This window comes from Wyeomyia smithii, chromosome 1 (assembly GCF_029784165.1).
Source record: "Wyeomyia smithii strain HCP4-BCI-WySm-NY-G18 chromosome 1, ASM2978416v1, whole genome shotgun sequence".
Taxonomy (NCBI): domain Eukaryota; kingdom Metazoa; phylum Arthropoda; class Insecta; order Diptera; family Culicidae; genus Wyeomyia; species Wyeomyia smithii.
In genome coordinates, this window is record NC_073694.1 from 31,428,718 (window position 1) to 31,452,809 (window position 24,092).

Below are 24,092 nucleotides of genomic sequence, written 5' to 3' on the forward strand. Positions count from 1 at the left end.
ACCGAAAATCCAGAAAGCGCAAGCTAAACCCTCTAGTGCCCAAATTATTTTTCAGACCGACCTCGGTAAAATCACTATGAACCTTTATTAACATTTTTTAAATATTTATCAAAGCTTTTTAGAGGTTCGACTGAAGCGTGTCTAAAAGTGGCACTGGGCACTAGAGTTTTGTTTAACCACACAATACAAAAACGCTTGAGTTGAATATTCTTTCAAGTAAGGCGATACTATCACGTTATTGCAATACATGCTACTAAAAAATGCTTTTTTCTCCTGGTTCAAATTCACTATTTTTCTCCCTCCCAGACCAAGACTATTTTAAAACACCTAGGCTTGAAAAATTAATAATTAAATTCCCATAACGCACGAAAATTGAATTACTCGTACCCGACCCGTACCCGAGCAGTTGAGAATTTTTCAAACCCGTACCTGACCTGAACCCGAGGCCGTGTTTTAAATCACCCGTACCCGACTCGAACCCGTGAAATATTTTTTGGCATTCGGGTTTCGGGTAAAAATACCCGTACCCGACCATCTCTAATCGATATATACCATAGACCTTAACTCCTAACTTTGACGTTGACTCATGCGTACCCGACCGTTTGCTGCTGGACTTTAAGAACTTCGCCCTTATCTTCTTGAACGACCTTCTCAGCACGATATATTGGAATCCGCTTATGACAGTGAAAGTCTTGGTGGAACGTTGAACTTCCTACTCTACGCAATAAGGTTCACAAGGCCCGCAAGCATTCCTTCAACTATAAATCCGAAGACAGCCGAAGAACTCTTCATTTCTTTGGATAGAACAATAGTGAATGCTCCCAATGAGGTCGATAATTTGTTTGCCAAGAGCACCTCCTGTGGTAAGGTGAAACATTACTAGAATTTCCCTCTGCTCAACTTCACATCAGATGACATTCAGAAGGCATTGGTCATTATTGATCTCGGAATGTTAACACGGATTCGTCCAACGTCGCTCCACAACACGATTTGATGTGCTACACAAATATGCTGCTTCGAGAGATAGAACTACGCAATCGTGTTGACTCCGTCTATATTGACTTTGCCAAAGCATTCGACACGGTACCACACGTGCGTTCCTGCCACAAACTAAGAGCATTAGGTTTACCTGATTGGCTGATTTGAAGGATCCGTTCGTACTTAACCAATCGATGCGCTTTCGTAAAGTTAGTTGTTTGCAGATGACCTGAAGATTTGCAGGATCACCATTTCCATTCTCTCTAACGTGATCTTGGATACATCCGGTGATAGGCCTGGCCTTTCACGGATATCTATGCTCTGAAGACACTGTACTGCATTCTTGTTCGTAGCCTTCTGGAAAACGCTGCTCTTATTTGGGCTCCGTTTCATACTTCGCTCACCATCAAAATTGAACGGATACAGAGGCTGTTCATTAGGTTTGTACTACGCAATTTACCTTCTCTTTACCTCCTCCGGCTCGCTCAATTTGGAAAGGTTGAAAGTAAGGCGACAGAGGATCCCGATAATGTCTATTTTCCACATATTCGACGGTAGCATCAACTGCCCTCAATTACTTAAGGGGTAATATCCACCAGAAAAAAATTTTTCTTGTCATTTTTTTGGCCTAAATCATGTTAAAACTAGAATCAAAATCTACATCGCCCAAGTACAGATCTAATCTCAAAGTTCGTTTAAATCTAGTTTTACCGATCAACTTTTATGCTCCAAAATTTGAAAAAAAATCATGAAAAAAGCCTTGTTTTTTGAGCGCTTGGTGAATATTACCCCTTTAATGAAATTCCACCGAAGACCTCTTCTTGTTTGGCTCCTATACACAGAACTGCGTATAGCCAGAACAATCCACTTTACTCTTGCCTGAGGGCCTTCAACGACGTTGATGTCTATCATGACTATACTATTTCTAAGAATGTTTAAAAAGAAGAATTGAGAATAGGTAGTGTATTCTTACGATGTCTGTACGAAGACGAAGCAATAAATAATAAAAACGTAGAATTAAAAAAATTGGTCATCCCAGATTTGTTCTGAAAAATAATTTTTTAAACAGATAATTTAGTTGCCTAAAACTGTTTTGAACAACCACTTTGGTTTGTTCAAAACTCTTTTGGGAAAAAAACTTGCAGATAACTCTGTTCATATAAAACCCAAGTGAAAAATGATCTGGGACACATTATTCAAATTGCAAATCCAGTCTCGCGCGAAGATAAAGTTTCGTGACATCTTCAACTTTCCAACGCGCACGTGGAGGTTAACGGCCAGAACTTTGAGGAGAGCTTCCAGGTCAATAACGTCAAACATTCCACAGCTTTTCCAACCGCGACCGCTATACGCTTCGCTAGTTTCTTTCAAATATTGTGCCATCAGAGATCCAAATAAAACTTGGCTTATGGCTTATCTTCTCAACTCGATGACATCCAGCGAAATTTATTGCTGCCAGAAAATGGGTGATAAATTTTTCTCGATTTTCTTCGGTAATTAATCGGCATCGTAAAAATGTAAACAAGTTTTCTCTTGCCGATTTTGAATGTCTTTTTTTTAATTTCCTCTATAATTGATAGTCTAATAAAATGCAGTGTTATAATTATCAGTCTAATTTGGTCGGAAGTTTATCAACCGTATATAAAGATATAAATTCAACTGGACTAGGCGCTTTATCCCTCCTGATAAACGCCCCCGTCCAACGCGTAACACAAGACCTGAAACCTTATCTCATGTTCCACACCAACCCCGGGCCCACTACGGTACGACGAGCGTAGCTCAAATAAACCACGCACTGGAACAAGTTTTGATTTTATGAACGTGTAGAAATAGATACCAAAATGCAAATAATAACATTTCGGTTATAAATGCTAAATTCAAGTCCGTCCCCTGTCTATGTGCTTGCGCTTGTGCTTCAACGGCGCTGCGCCGCTTGTTTTTCAAACTTTGTACGCTGGCTTTCGGTTGAGTTCAGTCGAGAGCCGCGCGCTGGTGGAAGAATCAGAGCGAGCAGCACGTCGTCCGATGGGGCATATTTATTACATTTGCGTGAATCAGCGATCAATCTGTGCAAATAAAAACCAGTGGCGAATCAAATGTCCTTGTACGAAAAAAAATTACAGGGGAAAACGGTATGTATTGATGGTTTAGTATATCGATGCAGACGCACTAATACATTGAGGGAAGAAGTTTAGCTCACTCAAAATCGTCTCTGTCAGGTTGCTTCGATACGACAAAGCGACCCGCCAGCAACTCTGTCTGTTTGCCTGTTGAATAATTAATGATGTTTGTTTTTGTTTCCTCTTTTTTCCCCTACGAAACTCGCGCTCCAATCGGGGTTAAACCCAGCAGAGAATAACTTGAACCGCCAGCGGAAGTCACCGAAGGAGCACTCCCACAACCTGGACCAACAGCAGCCGATGTTCAACCCGTCGAAACATTTGGATGTCTGGTTGGCCAATGCCATACGCGGTCTGGAGAGCGGAGGCCCGGGTCAGGATTCATCCGATCAGCTGGATAGCCCCACACTGAAGGGAAGCTTTGCCGAACCGCTGTCGCTGCCGCCCAATTTGGTGAGTGAGTGTTTGTGCGAATGTATGTGGCCAAGTATGTGGGCTAATGTCTTGGTCAATTGAATGGCGGGACGACTTGGTTTTCTAGTCACGGATGGGGTTAGCATTTGCATTCGTGACGCGTTTGGAGCTATGTGTGGTTGTTTGTCTAGTGGCATCGGCGCGTTGGACGCCGGGCAATTAAAATTGACGACTGTTGATGTCAAAATTTAATCACTTGTGGGGTTGCAAAATGCGACAACTGTAGCAATTTTCGAAAATTGATGAAATCATTAAAAGTTGTTGAAAATTGGCAGAGGTTATCGGGTCATCAAACAGTTTTCAATAACCTAGTACTGCTTAAAGTTTAAGCCTTAAACGTTCAACATTGCCAGACACCAAAAAAAATCTCTAAAAGCTGTCAACTTTGTTTAAAACATCGTTTTCAATAATTGATAACAAGTTTTAAACAGTTGAATTGTCACCTAAAAGTTGTTTATTATTGCATAAAAAACTGTTAAAAAATTGTTAAAGTGACAAAAAATCATACACAAATTGTAAAATAGTGATAAAAAACATTCAAAAGTTATAGCAAGAGAAAAATGCTGCGATAATATGCATAAGCAGAGGTAAAAAGTGCTAAACTTTTTTCAGTAATTCACAAAAAAATATGCGAAAATTTAAAAAAAATGCCAAAAAGCTATCGTAGATTGTTATAAAATCGACAAAAATCAGCAAATAGAGAAAAAAAGTCCTCAAAATGTCGATAAAAAGTCGTCCATGGTGTACAACAAATGGGCCGCTCCCAACTCACACCTACAAAGCTACTTAACTTTAAAAATTCATCGTTTTGGGCTTGTGGAGCTCGCCAACTACAAATTCGCTTAATTCACAGCGCGTATTTTAAGCAACGTTATCGTCAGTCGCGTTTTTCGCATGCCATAAATTCCGCTGACCTCACTAGTGTCGGTCAGAATCCACCTACCCAAACCCCGCGCATTGTTCGCATTCGTAAGCTTAGCGCGGTGCTTATCAAAAAGTCGTCGCATTTCAATGTCTGTTTTTATTTTTCAGAATTACATCGACGGATCACATCTGTCCTCCTCCACATCGGGTCTCTTTTCGCCAATCCAACAGCAGCAGTCACCTGTGCCGAATATCATACCGCAGCAGTTTTTGCCGCACCAGTATCACCGCTTCGGCTCCTGTCTGGTGGCTAACGACGGCAGCGAGTTTGCCAGTTTGCCGCCTCGGATTAATCATCACCCAAGCCAAAATCAGCAAACTCCACCCATCGGTCAGCTGTACGGACGAAAGGCTGCCCTGCAGCAGCAGAATTCCGGTTCGTCATTCCACGATCTGCTCAGCTCACAACGCGTGTAAGTAAATATTCTTCCAAGCGAGTTCATCTTCATTTCCGTTCGCAGGGAAAATCAACGAAAAGAAAGCGTCTCTTCGGTAGGCGACACCAATTTTGTTCCTCCCCTAAATTCAACAAGCGATCACGAGCCGCTGCTTCTTGAGAGCTCATTTACGGTGACCCAAATAGCGTCTGTGCTGATGCTGTGCTGGACAGCCACGCCGCTATCATTGTCTTTTCGATCAAAGTTAAAAAAAATGCATAAAGAAAAATAACGGACGCCTCAGTGCGAAATCATCATTTGCGGGCTAGCAGAAGGAAATCGTCGATAATGCCAGCTTACGCGAGTGCACCCGATTGGTTGGTATACACACATTACATACCCACCGTGCATGTGAGCGAAGAAGCGTGCGTGGTAAATGAACTCGGAAAAATTGATTCATGTATTATTTGAGTTTCCTTTGAGGAACACGGCGAGCACACAAGGCGCGCGCACTGATGACGGGCCCGCCAGCTCGGCTTCGATTATTGCCATTATGGTAACGCAAGTGAGCAGAAGTGTTTGCGCTGCGAAATATAACACATCGGGGTTTGCTATTAATCATTGTGCGGTATTTAGGAAAATAGAAAATGAAAAATAACACCTGAATCAAAGTTGATAGGTATAATCGGTTGTCGGTTGGTATGTGCGTGCATAACTGATGAACAACAACAACAACTGCGGCAACAAGTTGCACTGGAAATAGTGAATTACTTAGTAAATTGTGTGATCAAGTGTGTGATTCACCACAATCGCAAATTATTACCTGTTGAGCAATCGATCGATCTGACCTGGCGGTGACGTGATTTGTCTCTGTACGTTCAACTTTGTGATTTGAAAGCCCCCTCACCCCCCAGTGATTTGGTGATGGTCAGACTACTCACTACAGCCAAACGGTAAGTGCTAATTAGCGAGTGGTGTCGCAACGCTAAATTCTTTCCGCTCACCGCACCGCTGCTAGATAGTATGAGCTGTGCTTACCTGAACAAGTTAACAAAGAATGATAAGAATTTGTATTCTTGTGGTACTCGACCTTGGATAATGACCGAATGTCGATCCTTCATCCTTCAAACGAACGGCGACTATCAACAGAAACCTTACACTGGATGATGCTTGACGGAGCTTAGCATAACGAAGCTAATTATCTAAATTATACGATTCGGAGTGGCTAAAGTGTGTGCATCAGCAAGACGTAAACCGCCAAAGGCAGTGTGTATACTATGCGTACTTAGCCGCAATAAAAACTCTTGATAACATCTTTTTTTGAATCGTGGAAGCGAGAATAGTATCCATAAAAAAATGTTTATCAACTAATGATACGATTTACTCGTTACGCTAACGGTGAAAACTTGTTTTTAAGCCGAAAACGTTTCGACTGCAAGTGTTTTTTTTTCTGCTTCAACTCTGTTCAGTTGTACTGTTAGATAATGATTCACATGAATTTTATTGACAATTGCAAGAAAGGTGGCTCGCAATTTTGTCGCGTTTTTGACAGCATTTTTTACTGAACCTCAATGAGTTACAATATATCTTTTCTCTTGGGAGTACACTAAGGTCGCTTTTTACGCGGGTTTCTTTTTACGCGGATTCCGGAATTTACGCGGTTTTTTTTACGCGGACTCCGGAATTTACGCGGTTTTTTTACGCGGATTCCTGAATTTACGCGGTATTTTTTTGCACGGATTTCGGTTTCCCTTCACTCGGAATGCAAAATTAACGCTGGTTCTTTTTTACGCGGATTCCGGAATTTACGCGGTTTTTTTACGTGACATGTATCCCCCGCGTAAAAAGCGACTTTAATGTATATGGATAATTGGTTACCATTTGTTCAGTTATGAATTCCAATTTCAATTATGTAATTGAATAAAAGGTTTCAAACAGCCTTTCGTCATTATTGAGACTAATATGTTCTAATCAGTTACACAATCTCTTAATAACTCGAGTTCCATTGAAGAAAGGAAATAGTTAATGGCTTGATATATAAGGTTATATAAGTTGGCTTGATATTATAAGGCTTGAGACTAGATTTCCGACAACGAGCTTTAGTTTATAATCAAAGTTGGGTTTGATATTCTACTTTGAAACCTTTTTCGTTTGAAAATAATGAGGGATGAAAAGATATTTTGATGAAAATGCCAGAGTCAGAGAATTTTGTATTATGAAAGTACTTCTTATCTAGCAAAGCGCTTGTTAGCATGTTTTTGACAATATTTTCAAATACAAGATTTTTTCAATCTCCGAAAGTTTGTGTAGACTTAGTTGCTTGAAGCAACAGCAAATGTTTCTCCATTTTAAAAAAGTTGCCATAGTTTGACTAGCCCACCTGTTAAGAAACGAATTTTACTTTTTTCATTTATGCATATAAAAATTCACTTTGTTCGACAAAGTTGTAGCATATTCTATAAGAAACAACTTTGTCAATAACACTATACTTATATCTGCCAATTGAAATATATTTATACACAATAGTTAGTTTAAATTGACAGATAGAAGTATGGTGTCTTCGACAAAGTTGTTTTTATAAAATGGGCTACAACTTTACTCAACAAAGTGAATTTTTATGTGCAAAAATGAGTAAAATAAGTATTGTTTTTTTATTTTTAGGTAAATTAATCACAAAATTCCAACTTGTATAAAATGGAGAATAATTTAAAAAAAAAAAAAACAACTGTACCAAAGGCTCTACGGCTCCCAAATCAATTTTTCGAGTAAAAGTAATTAATGTAGTGTAATGCATTCTTTTAGTAAAAATCGTCAATAACCAAAGATATGAACATATGTGAGATAGAAATAAACTTTCTTCCAAAAAAATTGTTTGTTTCATAAAAGTTGAAAAATTGTAGAAAATCACTATAAAAAGTTAAATTGAAAACAATTGATTTTAAAGGGTGATCTATAGAAAACTCCACAAAAGTTCATTTTAATATTTAGAAACAAGTATGATGTCTTCACCAAAGTTGTTTCTTTTAAAATGTGCTACAACTTTGCCGGACAAAGTGGATTTTTATATTCCAAAATGAGACGAGTAAAATTCGTTTCTCACTGTTGAGTGGAATAATCACAGAATTAAAACTTCCAAAACATGGAGAATGAATAACGGACTAATGGAATAACTGTCCTGAAAACACTGCGGGTCTAAAATCGATTTGCTAGGGTAAAAATAATTTAGATCACTTTTTTGCAGCAGTGTGCAATGGTAGCATCAAAGTAACCGCGTCTGCGGTGACAAGTAAGCAGTATGAAAAAAATTTTCATTCCTGATTTGTCTTCCAAACTAACAGAACTGACAATATAATTAATATCCTAAAAACAGTCCGTCTAGTTCTTTCAATTATTCCGGATGTAATTTGGATGTAACAATTTGACTACAGAATTAAAGAAACCACATACACCTTCTTGAAACCTGAAGGGTTGAAAGAATGGCACCGCATGTGGGTGGAATCAAGACTGAGAATGAAAATTATTCGCAAGCCGAACCGGCAGATGATGAAACAAAACTTTCATGTCTTGGCCGTGATGGAATGTTCCAGCAATCAAGAAACACTGGCCCGGCTTTCGGACAGCCCCGAGTTAATCATTGAATCGTTGGCATCCGACGTGAGTTTTGTTACCTTGTATTCCAGAAATATGAAGACCTTTTCCTGAATGACGGCCCAAGGCTGGACGATGCAGCTAGGAACTGTCTCCTATTACAAAGCCTCAGTCTGACCGTACACAACAAGTGCCGGCGCATCCCTGGGACTCTTATTTCGAGGAATCCGTGAAGAAGTTGAAGCAGTTGTTTGGAATGTTCAGCACTCGGTATTAGTGCTTCCAACTTTCGACTACGCAATCTAAAGAGAGTACGGAATCAAATTGCATCATTTTCAAATGGCTGTAACTTTTTAATCATTGGATATTTTCTATTGAACACTTGCTTGTTCAATGTGTTTTTGTGGACACGGTGCGAGTTGCCCTTAGCTGCTAGTGCAATCGTTGCGAAGATGAAGTCGGAAGAAAAGAAGAGGCGTAAAGAAATTTTGCGCTCATACCTCGAAAATCCAAAAGTTCAGAAGGCGCCGAATCGCAATGAACGGCAGAATACGGCTGAATACGGTGGCGAAAACACGTGCACGGAAGCTCTACACCCAGATGTTGACAAAACCACGATGCCTCGTTATGGATGACGAGACATATGCAGAAGCAGACTTCAACTTTTTAAAGTTAGAAGCGATTGGTTGGATGAGTGAAATTTACCAAATCTTTTTTTGTGTTTCCGTACAACCGTACAACCTTTATGCAGCGGCAGTGAATAATTTCTTCAGCATCATTGACTTGCCCGATGCGTACCTTTGACTTGAAGTAGATGACGAGTCAAGCAGCTGATAACAATCAACACCCGCCTGGCTTTGCACAACAAATGTGTCAAAAGGATAACGCAACAGTTGCGCAATGAGTACATTGACAGAGATCGAAAACAATATGTATAATACACACAAAATCGTAGTGTTTCGGTAGACTTCGGTTTTGGGCAAACGATCAGTTTTGGGGCGCTCGAAAAAACGCTGGTTACTTTCGCGAGTCGGTGCTTATTAAAGGCTCGCACGGTGCTCCCACAGACCGTTATTATAAAATAAAATGCACCAAAGAATCTGAGTACACCATTCGATTCGTTATGACGTCCAGAATCTCTGGTCAAAACTTCAAAATCATCGTACGGTACATTTTTGAGTAATGCCCTTTTGAAGGTCGTAAAGTACAAAAAAGTGATATAAAAACGACGAAATACTTATTGTAAAGCACGTATTTACCCACCATTTCATGAAATAACTTCCAAAATAGTTTCTACATATTCCAAGGGTTATATTTCAAGACATTGACAATTGATGAAAAGATTTATTTGAAAATCCCACAGTGCACAGTGGTCTAAACTCGAAAAATCGTGATCATCTAGATTTGACTGTGAAAAATAGAATTTATGTACTCAATGTCTTCAGCAAAATTGTTTCATAGAACAAGGCCTTACTTTTGGCGTTTTTAGTTTTTCGATCAATCCACCTAACAGATAAAAAAAATAATTTCTCTAATTTTCAATATACCAGATAGCTTCCTTCAGCAAAGTTGTGGAGAATTTCAAAAGAAAAACAATTGCTGAATACAGCGATGTCCTATCTGTACGTTGGACACGACAAAATAGAGTTTTTTGTGGAACACCTCTCCTCAAAATTAGGTTTTTGTCTATAATTTTGTTTGTAATGGTCAAAACAATGCAAAATGTTCTTAGATTTCATTCATTCAACTAAGATTCTCTCAAAACTTTATGAAATTTATTGTTTTGACAATCATAGAAATAGTTATAGACAAAAAACTGATTTTCAAGAGAGGTGTTCTACAAAAAACTCTATTTTGTCGTGTCCAACGTACATATAGGAAATCGCAGATTCAGCAATTGTTTATCTTTCGAAATTTTCCACAACTTTGCTGAAGGAAGCTATCTGGTATATTGAAAATTGGAAAAAAATATTTTTTCATCTAACTTTTAGGTGGATTGATCGAAAAACTAAAAACGCCAGAAGTAAGGCCTTGTTCTATGAAACAATATCGCAGAAGACATTGAGTACATAAAGTTAGTTTTTCACAGTCAAATCTAGAACGATCACGATTTTTCGAGTTTAGACCACTGTGCACTGTGGTATTTTCTAATAAATCTTTCCACCAATTGTTAATGTCTTGAAATATAACCCTTGGAATGTGTAGAAACTATTTCGGAAGTTATTTCATGAAATGGTGGTTGAAAACGTGCTTTACAATAAGTATTTCGTCGTTTTTATATCACTTTTTTGTACTTTACGACCTTCAAAAGGGTATTACTCAAAAATGTACCGTACGATGATTTTGAAATTTTGACCAGAGATTCTGGACGTCATAACGAATCGAATGGTGTACTCAGATTCTTTGGTGCATTTTATTTTATAATAACGGTCTGTGGGAGCACCGTGCTCGTGCATCCCCAATCACCGTCAGAAACCGAAAGAGCCAATAGCGAGCCTTCTTGCAACAGAATTCACTGACGCTGGTGCCAGTAACGAAAACAATTGAGTACGACAATTCTATCCTTTCCGTGAAACTCTTGCTGTCGTGAAAGGAAGATTTAATAACACCATCGAAGGTTCCACAGTTATGGCCGCAAGCAACCAACCCGTGGGGGCGATTTGATTAAATGGCCGTACGTCCTAAGACATGGCCTCCATAACGTAGTTTCGCCAATTTACTCGGTCCCGGGCTGCCAGCTTCCAATTCCGTGGGCACCCGGTGCTCTGCAGATCGTGTTCCATCTGGTCCACCCTTCTCGTTCTTTGCGTCCCTCGCCTTCTTGTTCTCATCTGATTTGAAGCGAACACCCATTTTGCAGGGTAGCTTATATTTATATTTTTATAAGCTCCGCTTTTTTGAGCAGATTTGTTTTCCTTGAGTTGCCGGATCGCATCCTTAACTTCACTTGTTGCTGGGGGTGGCACATCTTCGGCATTCGTTCTCCTCCACTCCTATTGTGGTCTCCTGCTTGCACGCCGTTCAGGTGTTCATCGTAGTGCTACCTCCACCTGTTGATTACCTCACGATCATTCGACAAAATTACTCCATCCTTATCCCTACACAATTCGGCTCGTGGGACAAAGCCTCTGCCCGCGTTGAGTTTTGGTAGAATTTTCGTGTTTCGCGTGTTCGGTGCAGCTGCTCGAGTTCTTCGCAGTCGTCCTCTTCCTGGCGGAATTTTTCTTTCTTGAAGAGTTGGACTTGCTGCCTTAGTCTAAGTTTATATCGTTCCACATTTTTGCGAGTGGCTCTACGCAGCATTGTTGCTCGCGCTCTTCTCGTCCAATATCTGCCGGCATTCTTCGTCGAACCACTCGTCATGCCGATTCGGTTATACGTGTCCTAGGACTTCTTTCGCAGCACTGCTCATAGTTGTTGACGGCGTTCTAGCGATCATCTGGAGGGGCTTCTTCAGGCTCACCCTCTTCTGGCAGCGCAGCTTCTAGCGATGACGCGTACTGTGCTGCGACATCGTATTGCTTCAGTTGCGCGAGATTATGCTGTGACGGGCGACGGTACCATATGCTATTCACAACGGATTGGTTTTGGGTACCGAGGTCTGAATCGATGTTAGCGCCTCGATGTGCTCTGACGTCGATAAGGCCCGAGAAGTGCCGACCATCTATTAAAATGTGGTCTATTTGTGTTTCTGTTCTATTTGGTCTCCTGCTGAATCTATGCCGGAGGCTCTGCTGGATGGTGCTACGTATGACCATGTTCTTGGAGATGGCAAAGTCAATTAGTCTAAGGCCAGTTTCATTCGTCATTGGTGTGCACTGAAACATCCAATCACTGGTCTAAGCTCCTCGTCTTGACCTGAGCGTGCGTTGAAGATGATGACTTCGCGTAAAATACGTCTTTGTAATCATTGGTGCTTCCGAGGTGTGGGCTATGCACATTAATAATACTAATGTTGAAGAAACGGCCTTTAATCCTCAACCCGCACATTCTAGGCCTGATCGGTCACTCACCGATCACTCGCTTCTGCATCTCGCCCATCACTATCACATGTGAGCTTCCACAACTCTGGTAGATGGTATGACCATCCCTGTATGTACGCACCATCGTCCCTTCAGCATACCTCATGCAGTGCTACGATATTGAACTTGCGGGTCTTCAACTCCTCTGAAAGCACGTGGGTACTTCCTAGAACGTTTAGATATAGGCAGTTCCATGTTCTAAGTATCCAATTGTTAATCCGTTTTCGTTATCTAGGTCTTGGCCGATTGTTCCGGTCCGTAATTAATGTTATTGCGTTCGTTGCTGTTTTTTTTATATTAACGGTGCGGGCTTGCAGGGCCAGCGACCAACCCCACTATATCGCAGGAGGACCAGCGGGGTGTGAACAAATATTGATTTCGCTGAACAGCTCTTTGACCAATATTTCCTGATAGTTATCGATGCGCATTCGAAATGGCTCGAAGTCAAAATCGTTCAATCTTTTACCACTTCAGCAGTTATTTCATTCCTGGATGAACAGATCTCGCGATCCGGAGATCCAGAAGCTGTAGTATCGGACAACGGTTCACAGTTCACCTTGGATCACTTTGCCGCGTTCTGCAAGAAGCATAAAATCCAGCATCTGCGAACGCTACAGTGGGCCGTTCGTTACTTTAAATTAACGAGGGTGAGCCAATTATCAAGACGCTCCAACAATTCCTTTAAACATTCCGTTCAACAGCAAGCCGTACACTGCGGACAATCCTCACCGAACTTAAAACATCACAACTGCAATCAGCCAACGTGAATCATCAACAGAATGAGCAATTTAACAGGAAAAAAGTCTACTCCATGGCACAGTGGTACGAGAGCTCAAAAACGTGAACTTAATTCATTTGCTCTCCAAATAATGGTTTCATTGACATACTATCTTCCGAAGATATTTAGTATATAAAAAGGATCAAATTATGACCATAAGTTTTAGTTCGAAACTCAACCGTTAGTGGCGCTGCAAAATCTAACTTTTTAGCCTTACGTTTTAAAGAAATGGTGTCTTCAGCAAAGTTATAGATAAAGTTATTAAAAAAAAACTTTGTCGAGGACACTTTTTCTTCTAACTCTTTTTTTTATATATCCGGAGTGATTTGCGATAAGGGCGCAACTGGCAAAAGATAAACATTGGGGAATATCAGTTTGAAAATTTGCAAGTACATTTTCCAATCGTAATTTCAAAGGAAGTGACTAACATTAACATCAATACCAAAAATCGACGTAAAATATATTTGGCTTATAGTTTCCTAACAATACTACATTACATTTGTGCATTTATGGCTTAAATCTGCACTTTTCTTCTAACCTTTCTCTAATGAGCCTTAAAGCATTCTGACAACGAGATTCGCCCACCTCTATTTCGCCTTAAAGCATTCTGACAACGAGATACGCCCATCTTTCTTTCGCCTTGTTTTTATTTTTTTTCCAGTTGCGCCTCTCAAATGCGCCTTTATTTTGAAAACAAAAGTTGATCCGCCTTTTACTCTCGCCTGTTTACGAAGTATTTCGCAAATAAGCCCGTTGCTCCAAAACAATGTAAAGGGCCTAGTTCCAAAGTATATTTTGTTTTGGGTAAACTGCTTTATCGCCCTTCACTAAAAGCTTGATTTAAATAATTTTATCGATTTATACAAAAGAAAGGATTCTTCTCATGAATTTCGTAAGTCTTTTCAAACTCAATAGTGTAATAAAATCGTTTGTTTACATTTTGTTAGTTGAGCCCTAATCGCGAATCACTCCGGATATAACGGTTTTAGACTTGTTTTTAAAATTAGTTTTACTCGAATATACAAAAAACTGTAACATTTAGAAGGTAATATTGTTCAACATATATTTGAACAATATTGAAACACACAACTTTGTAGAAGACACAAAATAGATAGCTTCCACACAAACCAAGTTATTGCCAAAAATGTTAAAAAAGCATCTTTTTTTGTACACACCATGAACACAAAATAGCTAAAACTAGCAGACGAAACCTGCATAAAATGAAATATTATCATAATCACTCTACGAAATCACTTTGATCGTTTGTCCCTTTTAGTATCTTCATTGCCTGATATGAAATTCAAAAAGACAGTTCATAGTGCAATTGCTGGGCGAATATATCATAAACTTGAACCAATAATAGCATTGGACAATTTCACGCAAAGAATCGATCTCACTCTTTCGTTTTTTTTCAGTACTGTAAATCTTGTAGGCATTTCCTAGTCCCTATTGGCCTATTGGCTATCCGAGAAGGCACAAGAAAGCCGGAACAAAGTCATCAAGAGGTATGGTGAACTTGCTGAAATATTTGAAAAAGAAAAATAATTATTACCTTAATAGATACAGATTAGACCACACCGAAAAGTTTTCTAGAACAGCTTTAAATGTTGATTTACTACACCGTTTTCTGGAATCAAAAGATCCAGTTATTAGCAGTTTGCGAGACAAGCCACCTAATGAGCTCTGCGGTGATGTAAAATGCAGGCTAGATGTTAATTAGGAGGATAATGCTAATTCTGATGATCATTTTTCAACTTTATATTTTTTATACATTTATTTTAGCAAAATTGAAACATAAAAATATAATTTAATTATTAGAACAATGCAATAGATGATACAACATTTTTAATTTGGAAAAAGTATGCAGTGATCAATAATCTGACCAACGTTTGACGTGTATTGTCATCGAAAACGTTGAGTAAGGCTGTTTTTGAAACAAAACTTAGGCAATGAAGATACCGGAAAGGGCAAACGATCAGAGTGATTTCGTAGAATGATTATGATAATATATCATTCTATGCAGGTTTCGTCTGCTAGTTTCTGCTATTTTGTGCTCTTGGTGTGTACAAAAAATGATGCTTTTTTAACATTTTTTGGCAGTAACTTGGTTTATGTGGAAGCTATTTATTTTGTGTCTTCTACAAAGTTGTGTGTTTCAATGATATACAAAAATATGTTACACATTATTACCTTCTAAATGTTACAGTTTTTTGTATTTTTTTGTATATTCGAGAAAAACTAATTTTAAAAACAAGTCTAATAAGAGAGGTCATATATCCGAATCAAGAAGAGTTAGAAGAAAAGTGTCTTCGACAAAGTTTTTTGTAATAACTTTATCTATAACTTTGCTGAAGACACCATTTCTCTAAAACGTAAGGCTAAAAAGTTAGATGTTGCAGCGCCAATAGCGGTTGAGTTTCGAATTAAATTTTTTTGTCATGATTTGAGCCTTTTTATATACACTAAAGTCGCTTTTCACGCGGGGGATACGTGCCGCGTAAAAAAAACCGCGTAAATTCCGGAATCCGCGTAAAAAAACCGCGTAAATTCCGGAATCCGCGTAAAAAAAAACCCGCGACTTTAGTGTACTAGATATCTTCGGGAGATAGTATGTCAATAAAACCATTATTTGGAGAGCAAATGAATTAAGTTCACGTTTTCGAGCTCTCGTACCACTGTGCATGGTATACACTGCCAGTAAGTGGATTAGGTCAGCAGTAGGAATTCGGATTTTATTCTGTACAGTAGCAACCATACTTGAGACAACAACACAACCACCTGTTCTTCCGGAAGTTTCAGAAGATCCAGTCGATGCACCGTTTGAAAACCCAATAGTTCAAGACATCCTGGAGTTACCAGCTGGTCATGAAAATTAACCAGCAGAATCTCATGAACAACAGGTAGAAGCAGAAGATCCAGAACAACCAGTCGTTTCCCCGCATCGGGATTCAGTTCAGAAGTTTGAAGCCGCCCGCAACGTCTTAGAAAGTTGATGACCGGCTTTTTGAGTTGAAATGTGACAAATATAATGCAGTAGAAGATGCGATTCAAACTGATTGTGTGTCGCTGACCGAAATCCGACATATCGTGATCATGTTTAAATGTATGCTGAAATACATTGTAATGATGCAACATTATTGTTCGGTATTGTTCTATTCAAGACATATTTGTGGTGTTACATTGTATTGGGTGATGATACATCAAACACGCAATGAAACTTTGAAGACGGTAGAATAAACGGCAGTTGAAAATTTATACAAATTGTATTGTATTTGAGCTGTTAATTTTTTATCATTTCTTCTTCCAGAATGACGGACCCCTACATTAATGACTCATCGGACAACGAATCGAAGAACAGTTGTGCCAAATCGAAGCAGGAGATGGCGGAAGCCCTACTGGCGGACCTCAACATGCTGAACGCCAGCACATCGCTCAACAACAATGGCAGCGCTGGTGGCACTCCCGGGGGTAACAACGGAGGTGGATTCATCGGCGGCATGTCCAGCGGAAATACCAGCAACAATCAGAACAATTTGGTCCTGGTGTTGCTGAAGGAGATAAGCAAGCTGCACGATACCAATAAGAAGATATGTCGTAATTTACATGAAACCAAAGGTAGGTAAATTTTGTGTGGCTTAATTTTTGTGTGATGGGCTGTATTTCGGAGTGTAAATCACCAAACTTTAGGTACACGTGTAAACTTGCACCGCACGCTTTTTGGAAGCAGTTTTTTTTTGTTATTTCTTCCACATAAACATAGCTAATCCATATTTTTTCATCTCTTTTTGTCCAATCCTGTCTATCTTTACGAACCCCCCTCCTCTGTCTATGCCATTTTATCCTGCCCTCTGCTTTGTGTTTTCGAAAACCAAAAAACAAAAAAAACCAAACCGACCGCGCCTGAACGCGTTTAGTGGAGATGGAAGCTTTGAAGCATACCTCGCACTGGGGCCTTAGTCACCGTAGAGACAGCATGAGCGGCCTGAGCACTAACAGTCAGCCGGTAGGAATGCGTTACAATAGCTTTGGGTTGCAGAGCCCCGCACCGACTTATCACTCTCAAGGTACATTCATAGTGTAGCATTCTTTTTTACGTCATGTGTACTTTAGCCGGTTAGGTTTAGAGTTGGATGCGTTTGACCATAATCAATCGTAAGTTGGTTGTTATGTTTAAGTTTTTTTTGCCAGCTTCAAGGTGCTGTGAAAGCTCATGTCTGCTCTAATTTTAGGCAACTACACGCCCGGCATTGTGACGGATGTTATCCGAGAGATTCGAGAAGTGTCCCGTGTCCGCGAGGAAGCTCTGATGGAGCGTATGAAGACCATGATCGAGGAGCGCTCGTGGGCGCTGAATGAGGCCAATTTTCGGCTGCAAAAAGAATCGGAAGAAATGAAAAAGTCTATCCATTCGGTTCGCTCCGAAATGAACCAGATTGTCGACCGGATGCTGAAGTTGGAGAATGAGGTTATTAATTTGAAGGCACAGCTTAACCATCAGCAGCAGCAACAGCAGTTTGCGGCCCTTCGAGAGCGGGACTCCTTCGTGCAGGGTTTACCGACGGGGGGCAACAGTGCCGCCGGATCGCAAGCAGCTGCTAACAAGCTTCGGAGAAACAGTTTGCATTTGAACTATGGCCGGATCAGCAATGCCGACGAGTTTTACAGCAATAACTTTGCGGACGCTAGCGGCGAACTGCGCTACAGCAACGGAAGCAACATGCGAAAGTTTGGTGAGAATAATTTTGGCTCGGCGTTTAATGGTGGTGGCGGTTTTAGTGAGGAAATGCATGCGGACCCCTCGAACGATCAGGTGTTGTTGTTGGAGAAGGACGCGTTTAAATTGAGACGAGAGCTGCAGGATGCGCTGGCCTCGAAGCAGGAGTCGGAAAACCGGATCACAGCGTAAGCCTCCGTTTTTTGGCGCTCTCGTCAATGCTGCTTGCCTTGTTGTGATGAGTGATGATCGCACAGTGGACAAGCTATCGTACCTGTAAATAGCCAATCACTGTTAGTAACACTAGTTTTTATCACCACACAAAACACGAAAATGCAAACAACCACTACTAAATCATTTCATATGTAATTAGAAAGTTGTAAATATGTTTGAAAAGTCAGCGAAAAAGCCTCATTTTTATGACTTAAATTTCGTATTCAATCATTCTATTCCGAGCTTACATAAAAATGGGATTTTTAAACTATCGCTGGCAGTTTTCGAAAGGCTTGTCCACTGTGCGCCGTGTACTTGGGTCTATACCGTTTGCGATGAAGGTAGTTTGGCGTTCCATGTTTCGCGTGATGCATCTATTATTAACAGTCAACAAGTGCGATCTCGTGAAGACATGAGCATTTCATGCGTCGATTAGTTTAAACAATTCCATGATTACGCCCCTGCAATGCCAACGCCAAACAGCATAGAAGTCAAGCGGCATGGCTCGCGCCTTCGTGTATATAGTAGTAGCTCTAACCAGGACTTCTCTGTTCATCTCTTTTTACGTATGCACTTTCTCCACACTCTTCGATATTACTTTTTCATTACCCACACAATCGCGAACAGTTTGGAAAATATTGTAAGCACTCTCAAAGAACAGGTCCCGCAGGTAACGCCGATGGTTTCAACGCACCAACAACAGCAGCATCACGGATCCATCGTTGTTCACCACCAGGCCCCGTTAGCGACTCCGGGTGGGCTCCTGGCGACTAACAACGGCGTCAACGATGTCCAACAGCAGCAGTCAACTACCGGATCGTTCTTTCTGCGCAATAGCAACAACGCCTCGCCTGGTATTGTAACTGTACCGACGCTTCACCAGCTGCCGAAAGCTGCTTCTCCAAAGCCACAAAAAGCCGCCCAGGTGCAGAGTCTTGTGACGCCGACCTACGTGCATCTAACCAGCGGGGGCATCAGTGTGACGGGTCCGGTGACGGATTTGTAGGAAAGCCAGTCCGACAGGAGGGATCCTACCATTTTGACGCGCTACCTTCGTTCTGTAGTGGGTTTTGTTTCATCACTTTACGAAAATGACGAATTTGTTTTGTTCTTTGTAATAGTTGGTATTATTTTGGCCCCGGTTGCTTGGGTAGTTTTCCGTATTTGTTAGCCACGTTGGGAAATGGTTACAAGCAGGGCTATGTTATCTGATCATTCCCGCGTTAGATCAGTTGCCGTTCACGAAATCGGAGCTTTTTATAGAGACAGGAAGCACAGTTTTTCCCACAGGCCAAATCGATCAGCTGTGAACAGGTAGGCTTTTGTGTTAGGCAGTGACACGTGATAAACCGAAAAACAGTTGGTTACGTTCTATGAGTTGCTGTTGGTCACCACGGATATTAGATATCAGGCTTATGTGGAAACTTGAAACCTAAGCGAGATTCTATCGTTGATTTTTTTATTGCACACCGGAATCGACGCATAGCTGTTCTTCTCGGTTTTCTGATGGTGATCTAAGCGCTACGCCTTTTCGGTTATTTTGTTTATAAATTTTACAAAACTGTTTCAATAATTTTATGGTTCGAACTCTTGCAAGGCGACATCCAAATTCGTGGAAAAAATATATCAGGACTGTAACTGAAAGAGCTGAAACTACCAAGGCTTAAACTGAAATTAGGCAACAATGAAATATTCTGAAAACTTCCTGCAAATTATGCTATTTTCGGAATGTTAGTAGTTTGTTCAATTCTCATGTTAATAATAGCTGCTTATGAGTCAGCAAATTTTTGAATGTTTTGAATGGCATAATACAATGTAACTGTAATGTATTATGTGATAGTTTTAGGTATATTCTATCGTTCTCGTATTTTATAGTTTTTTCATTTTTTTTTGTCGTGTAGCTGATATTTTATTCTTCGTCTAATTTTCGGCTTGTTATTCTTGTTTTAAGCTTTTTTATTTTATTCTTTTTGACACTTGGCTTCTCTAACTTCCTGCTTTCGTCATAGCTCCGACGTGTAATTGAGTCGCTAATTTGAGAGCTCGTAGCCTTATTTTATCTTGATTTATAATTCGAAACTGTCGGGAATGTTTTATTGTCGTGTTTTACTTAATAATACGCTGCTTGAAATCTGCAAACAGCTGATAAAGCTCTATGATGTATGTATGTCCCCGTTCGTTCGACAATAGCCTACAGTAACCATTTACCAACGTATCGACCAACACGAAGGAAGCTCGTCAAAATGTTCTATTCCTCCTGGAGCACGTACTGGAATAGTTGGCTGATCAAAGGAAAAGTAGAAAAAGTAGAAACCAGAAGTGCCATTGCCAACAATTTCCCTGTGAAACGTTCCGACCCATAAATATGATAGAAAACGAAACCGCCAAGAGGCGGTTAATAGAGCACATTTTTCTACCATTTATAGGATAACCCTAACAAACTTATATGATGAAGCACATCCGCAGTTTATTCGAAATAATAACGATTACCGTTTTTTTTTGAAAAGTACCAGAATATGACCTAGATCATCTAGGTTAGGCTAAATCAAAAGCAATAACATAAATGGCAGCAAGAAGATGATTGAAATGGTCAAAGAGTAGTTGAAATTACGCTGAGCCTTGCAAGGTTTTTATATATTTCGTACTATACTTAAGAAGCTTTCATTCCATTTGCGTTAATGGTTTACATGTGAAGAAAAGGCTTGCTCCACAACGGGCTCAAAAGTAACTCAACACTGCATATAAACCATACGTAACCAAAACTTATTTAAATTACGCGGTTAGCAGATTGGAATCTTCGATACCACATTTTCAACAATAGGTTGTAAATATACCTCTATATGTATCTACATTTTACAGTAACCTAGAGATTAATAGTTTTACGGTTCGTTCGAAGACAAAAATGTTGTAACGTTTCCTTATTTATTCCGTTGTCTACTATTTTATTTTAGAACAAGCCTGGGGCATCCAAAAGATGCCCCGAATTGGGATACGGTGAAGGGTACAAAATTCGTAATCACATGCGCGTTATCTCGAGAGAAAAAGCCGTTCCGAAGGCGAAAAAGTTTCAACTGTTGTGTATAGTGTATATATCGGTTTTAGACGTTGATGGAAAGTTACATGAACTTTAACGAACGAAAGATTGAATAGCACCGCGACGAATTATTTTAGAAGCTGCTTAATGATGATGAGAGCACCAACAGATATGATCCTATTTTTCTGTATGGTAGTAGAGCAGAGGAAGAGGAAATGCAAGCGGTACTATTTTTTTAAATACTTAACAGTAGACTGTAAAATCATTAAAGGCAAATATTCAAAACAATAATAAAGCAATTACACCATTTTAAACGATTGCTGTGTAAGGAAGAAGGCATATTCCGAAAACCATACCTTCGAGAGACATAAGCAGTTTATTTCGACTAAGAACCGGTATGAATAAGATAATGTTATATAAGCTGTAGGAACGTGGAGTAAGCAGTGGAATTCCCTCATTAAAATAAATTTCAAGGGAAAAGAAATGCTAGTTCTTTAATCGCACCGAACCGTATGGGAACTACACAGACAACACAGACAACTACAACAGTTTCCAGAAGTGAACAAAAAGAAAATTTGAATAAATATGAGATTGGACAAACTGAACTTACAAAATACAGGTTTCCAGAAGGAATAGGAGAAAGTGTTTATTATACCATTTAAAAGAGTCAGTGCCTGAAAACTTATATTTGTCACCCAGTTAGAGTTTTACCTGATCTTGCTTTTTGACATTTTGCAAAATCAACCATAGATTGATATCAAACTTTCATAAAGATCCGAGCAATAGGGAGGAAGTTAGAGCGATTTTAAGCGCACCTCGTCACAGCTGCTCAAGCTAAACTTGAAACCTAATACCTAATACGTTTATTTCGAAATGGTGTTTCCCAAGAATGTTTTTGCCGTGTTCACGATTGCGGTAAAACTACTGAACCGATTTTTTTTAATCTTTTTTTTTTAAATGTTCGTTATAAGTTCCCCAGTCGTTGAAAGATCGTTTTTTGATACACGAAGTTTGAATTTGCCAAAAAAAAGATGCAATTTTTAGCGCTCGACACATGTTTTTTCGGGCAAAAACGTCCCCGTTTGCACTGAAAGCAAATGATCGTTCAGATATACTGCACACTTCTAAACTAATGAAATAATATCATTTTTTTTTTATTTCAGTCGATTTGCTGGGTCTCTATCGTAAACACCTCAAACCTCAGCAAAAATATAGCGTTTGGGGGAAACGGCCGTAACTCCACAAATAATTGGTATTTCTTATAAACAAACGTGTTTTTTTTTTGTGGTTGATTAACAGAACTTTAAGAAAGTTGCAGCTTTTATGCAATAGAAAAGGTGCTACACACTTGAAAAAAATCCAACTCTTTTTTCTCGAGCAAAAAGGTATATAGCCCTTTAATGTACTTTTGTGTGGAAACCTAAACATATTTCAGCACTCATGAAGATCTACGTGACAAACCTATATTTTATTTAAAAGCTGACAAGGGAAAACACATTAAAGAATGCCAACCCGTTCTTGGAGATGCATTGGATGAAGGATCTTCCAAAAGTGCATAAACCGGGTAATGAAATGAGAAATATTGTTTCTGCTGCGGGGGCACCAACGAAAAAATTGGCAAAATGATTGGTCAAAGAATTTCGATCAATGCCGAACAAATTTACTAGTTGAACTGCTAAAAGCACAGCAATTTAGTTGAAAATTTTAAATCTTCAGGGGGTATCGACACTGACGAAATATTTTCACCAGATTTGATGTCAAGACGCTCTTCATGTATCCCAGTAAAAGTAGCCATGAATCTTTCGAAAGATTGGCTTTTCTCTCAAGGATGTGACATAGATTGAAAAAATTAAGCGCGCAGTTACGTAAAGTTAACCCGACTGTGCATGGGAGGCAATTAGTATTCATTTCGAGAGAAATTTTACAAACAAACAAAAGGAGCGTCTATGAGAAATCCTCTTTCTTATGAACTTGCTATGGCAAACATGGAGAAATAACCAAAGAAAAAGATTCCTTGCCAGATCATTGAAGGTCTTGTAACGTAACGTTGAACAACCAAATTTTTAATTTTGAGTAAACTTCACAGTTACGTTACTGTCTCAATTACCCCCTCCCTCCATGTAACGTAGACTGAAATGTTTTTCTTTCTGGTTGATGAAAAAGTGATGTACAAGTTCAAGGCACAAGTTTAAATATCTAAGGTATTTATTTTTATTCTCGCTCTTTTCCGTCGATCTAGTTCTGCCACTGCTATTGTGTCAATCATCGACGCCCAGAGAGGCGCGATTCCACCTAGGACCCTGATTAACGAAAAGGCGCGACTCGTAAATTAACGCCAACAGCTTTACTTTCTCATGCGATGGAAGGTGTGATCCTAGAGATTTTTCGCCACAGAAAATCTCTCGGTGTCAGCCAAGTTTGGGTCGATTGTGTATCGCACTCACTCTTGAATTCCTATCCTCTGCACTCATAAAATAAACATTTTGAACAGAATGGTGAAAATTTTTTTAAAATCAAATTCCTTCCTGAAATATAACAAGAATCCCCTGATATTTTTCAGCATTCGGCACAAAAAGGTGCATCGTAGAAGAACGCAACTTTGAAATCTCAGTGGAAAAAGATCGATCAGATTTTATATAATACCGTCTGCCGGGGCTCACCCCGTAAGTTGATGAGATTTCTTGATCTCAATTAGGCCACGGGGGTGAGATTGTGCCAAAACGGGAAATGTTTGTATGTTAAATTACTTGAGATTTCTAGAACCTAATATCTCAAATTCAATACTTTATGAAACGTGACATATTCATTCACAACTTCAAATAAAATATAGATAATATCAGTGAACTGTTTCACTTAAATAATGTTTCAAA

General features: G+C 39.6%; 1 protein-coding gene across 8 annotated transcripts in view; it reads left to right on the forward strand.

Annotated features, from left to right (window-relative positions):
- LOC129724817 (putative uncharacterized protein DDB_G0282129) overlaps positions 1-21,536 on the forward strand; it is a 30,347-nt gene extending 8,811 nt beyond the window's left edge. For 2 of the 8 annotated variants that reach the window (XM_055680033.1, XM_055680041.1), the window contains exons 3-8: positions 3,331-3,551; positions 4,605-4,909; positions 16,569-16,876; positions 17,176-17,325; positions 17,491-18,163; positions 18,816-21,536. In XM_055680033.1, the coding sequence (XP_055536008.1) occupies positions 3,331-3,551; positions 4,605-4,909; positions 16,569-16,876; positions 17,176-17,325; positions 17,491-18,163; positions 18,816-19,194 (2,036 nt within the window). In that variant the 3' untranslated portion in view covers positions 19,195-21,536. Of the gene's footprint in view, positions 1-1,714; positions 3,111-3,327; positions 3,552-4,604; positions 4,910-16,568; positions 16,877-17,175; positions 17,326-17,490; positions 18,164-18,815 lie in introns of those variants that run through there. The other 6 variants (XM_055680059.1, XM_055680023.1, XM_055680071.1 and 3 more) reach the window with 6 other exon arrangements.
- Positions 21,537-24,092: the final 2,556 nt, after the last annotated feature.